General features: G+C 48.6%; 1 protein-coding gene across 1 annotated transcript; it reads right to left on the bottom strand.

Moving 5' to 3' along the window:
• Positions 1-4,300: 4,300 nt before the first annotated feature.
• On the bottom strand, positions 4,301-7,093 carry LOC131886684 (uncharacterized protein K02A2.6-like). Its single transcript, XM_059235084.1, has one exon. It carries the CDS (start codon positions 7,091-7,093, stop codon positions 4,301-4,303), a length of 2,793 nt encoding a protein of 930 aa, XP_059091067.1.
• Between the last annotated feature and the right edge of the window lie 1,380 nt (positions 7,094-8,473).

Genomic DNA, 8,473 nt, shown 5'->3' with positions numbered 1-8,473 from the left:
TTAATAATTGCTGCTCGATGTCTGGCGAGATGGTCCAACGGAGATGCTTGGATGACGTTCACTCGACGGGATTGAAGGTCCATTAACAAAGTGACGAAGTGCTTTACTCAGACTCGGCACTTCCCAGGTCCTCTTGCTCTTCTGCATGGCTTCCTGGGTTTCCTACTCCCATATGATGACGATCTCTGTCCTTCGAGACAGTTCCCACTTCTTGGCACGAGCGAAGTCCCAGCACTTAACAATGGCAGGTGGTTCTTCCTTGGAGAGGTTCAAAACTGACCTCTTTCCTCGAGCTCCAAATCGAGGCTTCTGTCCTCGATGAAGGGTGATGCGTGACTGTGGTTCTAACACATTCCTCATTGGATCTGAGAGGGTTGTGATGGGCGGTTGTGGTAGACAGGGATTTCCTGTTTCTTCTCCTTTCAAACATGTAGCCGACATTCCTCACCCATGGTTATATCTGGGCTGACCAGCCGCTCGGGTACTGGAGCTTTTCCTTGGTGATAGGAACGATGTAGAGATTGATTCACACTGAATCACAAAGCTCTTTGATACAACCGGTTCCTGTGGCATTGTACATCTATGATCAAGGGCTGGAGGAGCTACTTGTGATGGATCACAACGTCACTACGAGCATTAGGCTGGCATTTGGTCGACATCTGACCGACAAACCGACTACACGATGGGCAATCCAACAACTTTGTGATTTTCCCAAGATAATAACATACATTATCTTAACATTTTGATAAAACCCGTTCCGGGAACAATCAATCATCCTGTACATCATTTATCCATATCACATTAGGATGATGTACTCGATTGTGGACGGAACACCGGGCAGAAAGTTTTGGTGAGACGTCTTTGAAGAAACTAAACTGAATGGTGTTGTCCATGGTGTTCCACATAAGTCCCAAGTCAAGATAACCCCATCCAAGCTCTTGGTTGGATTCAGCTCACTTAGAACATTATCCTTACTGCTTGCAAACTTGTGAGCACGAAATCCGCCGAGAGCCAAGAGGCTATTGATGTTTTGCAACAGAACTCTGGCATCGTTTTCATTGGCGGAAGTTGTTATGATGTCATCCATACAGAGATTATTCCGAATTACATGCGCAGCGTTTGGGTAAAGCGCTTGATGGATTTTTGCTATATGTTGAGGGCATCAAGTCGCCTGAAATGACGATGATTTGACTCAAATTGTGACAGCAACCATTCGAAAAATTGTTACTTGCTCTTCCATACGGAAGTGTCTCCACAAATAACGAAGAGAATCTAAACCATTGTGAAGAGCAATTGACAGAAACATTTTCGTGATCTCTTCGCTAATCGCAACCTTTCCAATTCTGAATCGCGGTTGCAACTCGGCAATATTGGGTAAGAAGTTGAGCCTAGCATGCAACAAATCGTTGATCGACCTTTTGGATATGGTTGAGGCATTCATAACCACCCGACAATTTGTTGTGGTGCTGTTCATAAAAACTGGATGCGTTTCAAGATAGTATACCAATCAATTGTGTTTTATGTAACCATATATTTTCATTGGAAACCTTTTCTGACGTATGTTGCAATTCCATTTGAGAGTGCTTCATTTAGCAATTGCCGATGCTCTGGCTTAGTTCTTTTTCCACACTTGTCATAACACCTCTGGCACGGTTGAAGTTGTTGCTCGAGATATGACATTGAGGATCATCATTCCACAAAAGTTGAGTACTCCACTTACAAGATTTTTTGTCACAGATAGTGACATTGTCCATGAGAATCCAGCGTAACTTTGTTTTCTGAGCCGCCGGTTCTTGAATTTCCCTGGTATATGGTGACTCAATGCAAAGATGTGCAAACAAGGGTTCGCCAATGAGAATGTCAATGCAAAGCGATTGTGATGAGGGTGAAAAGAACTGTCTCTAAGTGATCGAACTTCTTTGTGTTGAATACGCAAGGTTTTATCGCTTGAGCAATCTCTGCGGTGGTCGTGGCTTCTACAATCTCAGAGACAAACGATCCATCCAACGCTTCAATGTAAAATTGGACTTGCTTATCACGAGTCCTCTCTGATTTCCCACATCCAACAGAAACCGAACTTTTAGCTTGTCTTCACTGAATGGGGGCTTATATCTTGGATTTTTTCCTCCAAACTTCTTGCGATCTGAGTGAAAGATGCTTTGAGCCCCTTGCGGGATTTGATCGCATTCTGGCGGACTTGATGATCGGGGTTCATGTCGGGATGATCCTCAACCGGCGTTCACATGACAGATTACCCTTCTCATAAGCCACCAATTGGTCCGTGCATCCGGCTCGAAGGACCATGTAACCTTAACTCTGCGGGTCTTGGGCCCAAGAGCCAGCTAAGACAAAAATATTAACGGATGCAACTTTTAACGATTTTCATCCTTTGTGTTTATATTTATAATGTGGTTGAAAATGGAAAAACAACAGCTATTGCCAAAATCAGCTGCTTATCTTTCTTGTACAGGGTCCCTCCAAATAAGTGAAACACAAGTTTAACGTTAAATAACTCCTTTCACAGAGGTCTAATGAGTTTTATTATGAAATTAAAAATTGTTCCGCCTAGTACTTTCCATAGGTAGACAAACTTTCAGGCCAATCGAATGAACAAAGCCAAAAATATGGACCTCGAAGCAAAGCAATCCGCAGTTTTGAAGATGCTGGAAAACGGCTGTCCCAACAAGGCCATCATCAAGGCCCTAAATGTTAGCCGCAACCTCATTTGGAGGACAAAAAAGTATTTGAAGAGACCGGCAAGACCTCAAGGAGGCCAGGGTAAGGGAGAAAGAGGACTGTAAGAGCTCCCCAACGGACCAAGGCCATCTGAGGAAAGATCCGACGGAATCCGGCCCGCTCCATGAACAAGATGGCATCCCAGGTCCTTCTCAAGTGGCACGCAGCTCATACAGAGGTGGTTATTATCTACTCTGATGAGAAATTATTTGAATCCACAAAGAAGTACAACCCTCAAAATGATCTTATATTGGCCAAGGACTCTTCCAGCATTCCCTCAACGGTCAGAAATGTTTACAGGACGCAAAAACCGGCGTCGGTTATGGTTTGGGGGGCCGTTGCCTCAAATGAAGCCAAATCCTCTCTTTTTTGGATCCCTGATGGTGTCAAAATCAATCGATTTGTATATTTGGATTTTCTGAAGACCAAGGTGTTGCCCTGGATCCAACAAGAGTTTCCTGGAGTTCCAATTTGCTTCCAGCAGGACAGTGCTCCCGCTCATATTGCCACGATTGTCCAAGAGTGGTGCCAGTCCAATTTTGACCATTTTTGGCCCAAGGCATTTTAGCCTCCGTCCTCCCCAGACTGCAATCCTTTGAACTTTGCAATGTAGGGTATGGTTGGGGCGGAGGCTAATGCTGTTCCTAGGGCCAATAAAGACCATTTAATGGCTGCAGCTGAGGCCGCTTGGGACAAAATTCCAGAGGATAGATTCCATGCCAACTGCACCAGTGCAATTGCATGGTTCCGGGCCGTTGTCAGGCCCAATGGAGGCCATATTGAATAATTTTTTTGTTAAATGTGTCTCTTAATATCGGTATTTATATGTAAATGAGAATTAAATTTCAAATGTCAACAGAAAAGGATAGAATTAATAATTACGATGTTTCACTAATTTGGAGGGACCCTGAATAAGGGATCTCTTCATCACGGGACATGACACACACAAGGCCACCATTACAGGTTCCAAGGCTCACACAGCCCACCATTACAAGTTTCGGGGCTCACATGGCCCCCGATTACAAGTTCCAGGGCACACAGCCCTACTGACGAATCCTAATCTGTACGCAAGATACGCAGTGCAGGATCACTCAGCCTTTCGACTTTGATGCGAGCAGCTCACCCTTGGGACCCAAGTCAGTCTAGACACGAAAGCCATCGATTCAGGGTGTGTACGTAACAGAACCATCAATCTCCTAACATTTTTTAACATGTATGCCTTAATCAATATAGGTTTTGGTACTTTGATACTGTGCCAAGCCGTATTCTTTGATGGCAAGTCATCATTCCAGAGGCACTGAAAAGTATGGTTGTCCAATTTATGAGGGTTGACCTAAAACATATTTATTGACTGGCTAGATTACATTGGAAAAATGTATAGAGTTGGTGTCGGTTTTTGGTTCAATATCGATATCGATTTCGTACCCCGTCAGTCCGCACCATGGTCCGTCTGGCTGAGAGCTAACGCTCTTGTCCTTCACTCATCAGCCCCCAAAGATTCTCAAGAGGTGTTGTTGGTAGGTGACCAGAACGAGCAGACCCAATGTCTTATGATTCCTGAACTTTACGGTTGGGGCCCCTGCAGGCCCCTTGGACCCATGGACCTGTTGTGGGGTCGTTGGGGCGGGAAGGTCCGGTGTTTTGGTTTTCCCTCCTCGTCACATGGTAGCAGGTGTCTTAATGCCTGAAGTTGTTCGGTCAGCGGTCCTGGGGCAGTGTGAAATGCCTGGTTGTCATCTTCTTCGGTTTCTGCCTCCCCGGGTTGTCCCTCCAAACAATCTTCTTCTGCACTTTCAAAAGAGTCGCCTGACACTGGGTCTAGCTCCTCTGGCTCTATCTCCATCCCTGGCCCGGACAGAGGTGGTGGTTCTATGATGATGATTGGGTCACTGGCTCCTGTTTGGTCCCATGGGTTAACGAAGGCGTTGGTATTGGGTGCAGGTATGGGCTTTAGGTGGTCTCTATGTCTGTCTATGATCTTTCCAGTTGTTGGATACTGTAAGCGGTATGTGTCTCCATGGAGCCGGCGCTCCACAAGAGCGCTGTCTCTAGAGTACAAGGGAGAGAATTTAGAGGTCCTGGGAAGTTCCTTGACCCTCACACTTTGGCCCCGATGGAGTGACATGTCCTTGACTGGTTTTCTTTTCTTGGATGCTCTTTTAAGTTTGATGGCCCAGTCTTTGCGGGAGGCTACCCTTATTTTAGCCATTCTGTTCTTGTCCCTCATCATCTCTTGTGGGGTTAGGCCGGTGGCGGGATGAGGTGTATGGCGGTAATCATCCAATGCCTCCGCCACTGCCCTCTCCATGCCCGAAACCGTGAAGTCAGACATTTTAATTGCTTTCCCAATTAGTTTCATTGTACACTCTGCCGGGTTGGAGCGGGGGTGATATGGTGGTGAGAGTACATGTTGAATGTCATTTTGTTGTAGGAAGTGAGAGAATTCGCCTGAATGAAAGATTGCTGCATTGTCAGTTTGGAGGACCTTAGGGGTGCCTAATTGCTCAAAGACGGCCCTGAGGGCCCCAATGGTATGCCCTGCCGAAGGTTTAGGAACAAATGTCGCCACTGGATACCTCGAGCTAAGGCAACGGCCAACAACCACGTGATTCCCCTTAGGCGTGGGGCCAAAAAGATCGACTGAGACGGTATGCCATGGACGTGTTGGGACAGTATGGGCTCTGGGGGCGACTTTCGCTCCCTCCGGCACAAAGAGCTGACACTGCTCACATCTGTTCACGTGTTCTTTGGCCATCTTGTCCATTCGGGGGAACCAGAACCCGGCCCGGAGGCGTCGCTTCAACGCAACTATGCCAAGATGGGCTGCACCATGAGCTCGAGCAACAATCTCACTTTGGAGGGGGGTGGGGACTACCATCTTTTCCCCTCGAAGGAGATTTCCCAAGGGGGAAATGGTCATCTCTGTAAACACTTTCCTGTAGGGGAGAAGGGTGCTCCAATCTCGGGGTTTGGTACCCATACCCATCCATATGTGTTCCCTGAGAGTCTTTATGTCCTGGCATCGATCTGAAGCCGTTCTGAGAGCCCCAGGGTCGATGGTGGGTAAGATGTCCTGAGAATGAATGATGTAGAGCAGCTTTTCACATTCATTGGCCTCAGATTTGATAGCGTCACTGAGCTTGTCCCAAGGAATTGGATTTCGGGAGATAAAGTCGGCCGGATTGTCAGCTCCTTTCAGGTGTTGAACTTGATATTGGACGTCTTGGTGACGCAATTTGATCCGGTCCGTTCTGATCGACCCCATCCTGGTCTCCCGGAAGACCGCCGCCAAAGGCTTGTGGTCCGTGTGAACCAAGACGTGCGGGTTGCCCAGAAGATAAGGACGGAATCGTCTGAGGCCGAAGTCCACGGCTAGCGCCTCCAAGTCAAGTTGGGGGTATCTTTTTTCAGTGGATGAGGTCGACCTTGAGGCCATCGCCATTGGTCGGGCTGATTCAATTGTTGGGCCCTGGGCTAGGATAGCCCCAAGCCCGTCTCTGTGAGCGTCCACGATGACATGCGTTTTGAGAGACATGTTAAAAAATGCCAATTGGGTGTCCTCGCTCAGGGCCTGCCTCAAAGCGTCAAACTCTCGTTGATGCTCTTTCTCCCACTTGAATGGGACGTGTTTCCTCGTTAGTGCCCGTAGATTGGGCGTGAGGCCTGCGATGGATGGGATAAAGTCCTGGTGGGATCTGGCCATGCACAAAAATGAAATCAGACCTTGCTTTGTAGTAGGTGGTCTTGCCTCTCTTAATGCCCGTGCTCTGTCTCGGTCTGGGGACACACCCCATTCAGAGATCCGGACTCCCCAGAAGGTGATTTCTTTGTGGCCTATGGTGCACTTGGCGGGGTTGAGGGTCATTCCACATTGTTTGACCCTTTCGAGGAACTTAGTCATTGCCCTGTCATGTTGTTGTTTGGTCGGTGCTGCCACAATGACGTCGTCATGAATTGTGTGTACGTTCTCGAGGTGACCAAAAGTATTTTGGCAGGCCAGTGCCAGTTCTCCGGAAGCCGGCTTGAGACCCATAGAAACCCGCTTATACCGGTAGAGCTTGCCTCCAGAACGGAACACAGTCAGGTGGCGAGAGTCTGGATGGAGTTGCAATTGATGAAACGATTGTGTAAAGTCCAACTTTGAGAAGTATCGACAACCGACAAGTTTGGCCTTGATGGTCTCAGGCGTTGGGATGGGCACCCTTGGGTCTCTAAGTTCCGAATTGAGGCCCCGGAGATCGATCGTGATTCGGATCGACCCACCCTCCTTGAATGCCACCGCTAGATTAGAAATCCAGTCGGTTGGTCCGTGATGGTGCTCAATGACACCGTTGGCCAGCATGTCAGCGATTGCCATGTCGATTTGGGACTGAAGATAGAAAGGCTGTGGGCGGGGTGGGAGACATGTGGTTTAGCATCTGGTTTAAGGTGTAATTTCACTTGGTGGTCTCTCAAACAGCCCAGTCCCTCAAAGCAACGGCGGAATTTTGGGCTGTCCATGTAATGGATGGTGCCAGAGTCCAACGTTGGAGTCTTTGTCCCCGTTTCACTATTGGCTAGGGCTTGTACGGGGGCGTGGTAGTGATGCAAATCCGTTTTATTCCTTGTCTCTCTATAAAATTGGGGTTGGTAAGGGACTAGTTCGTTGTGCAGCGTTACTAAATTCAGAGCCTGGGCCAGCGATCGAGATATGATGGGGTCAATGGGTCGCGGCAGTTTCATGTCATCTATGACTATCCAAGGAACCACCATAGTGGACTTCTTCCACGTGGTATCTATGAGTAGTGTCCCTTTTGGTGAGATTTCTGGACTTCCAAACGGCCTAACTGTGAGGGTCGTGCTTCTGATCAGGTTCCGATCCTCAACACCAAGGAGCCGCAGTGGGACGACGTTAGCTTGGGCTCCTGTATCCACAATGGCTCGAATCATGGAAGAGCCAATGCGGACGTGAGCGGCCAGTGCCGGGGGCGCCCCGTGGTTCTTGTCGTATTTGAATATAGAAAGTATGTTGTAACAGACTGCCGCTGTGTCGTCCCCGGTTGCTGTCTCATGGTTGGCTATCTGATGAGGGGGTGATAGGATCTTGTGGACTCTTTACTCCACTGGCTTGATCGACATACCCCTCCAAAATGTCCACGTTTGGAGCATTTGGCACATGTCGCCTGAGAGGCCGGCAGTTGTGCTTTCCCGGTTGGTGGACTCCCACAGTATCCACAGCCGTTCCGGATCTTTTCCATCCGTTGTCCCGAGGAGCCCCTCAAACGTGTCTGCTTTGAATACGGGCCTGCTATTCGTTGAACCGTCAGGGGGTCGGGATCCATGTCTCCTAAAGAGGAAGCGCTGCCCTCTATTTGCGTTTGCAGTGCTGCCCGTTGTCTCTGCCCTTGATGACCCACCACGGAGAGGGACGTCTCGACGTCTCTGGCACGAACTCTGAGCTCCTGGAGGGTCCACTTGTGCTGAAGCGCGTTGGCCCTTATCGTCTGGGATGTAGTCCCCGGAGTGCCTGATGCCTTGTGATAAAATCCCTGGCCTCACGGTTCGGGAATCCGCTGCGAGCTGCCAGGCTCGTGACTCGGTCGAGGAAGTCGGAGAAGGACTCGCCTGTCTTTTGGTGTGTATCGAGGAGCATGTTAAGCGATTGTGTTCTGAAGACTGATCCTTGAAGCGGTCCTTCAGGAAGTCCATCACCGCACAGTAGGGTTTGTCGCTCTCCTTGAAGTCAGGAAGGGGCTTG

This window comes from Tigriopus californicus, chromosome 9, assembly GCF_007210705.1.
Source record: "Tigriopus californicus strain San Diego chromosome 9, Tcal_SD_v2.1, whole genome shotgun sequence".
NCBI classification, from domain to species: domain Eukaryota; kingdom Metazoa; phylum Arthropoda; class Copepoda; order Harpacticoida; family Harpacticidae; genus Tigriopus; species Tigriopus californicus.
Note: the sequence above shows the minus strand (reverse complement) of the source record. Positions and strands in the feature narration are given on the sequence as shown.

What these genes read in the sequence shown, in the direction of transcription:
- LOC131886684 (XM_059235084.1), bottom strand. Translation starts at nt 7,093, where the DNA reads ATGGCAATCGCTGACATGCTGGCCAACGGTGTCATTGAGCACCATCAC.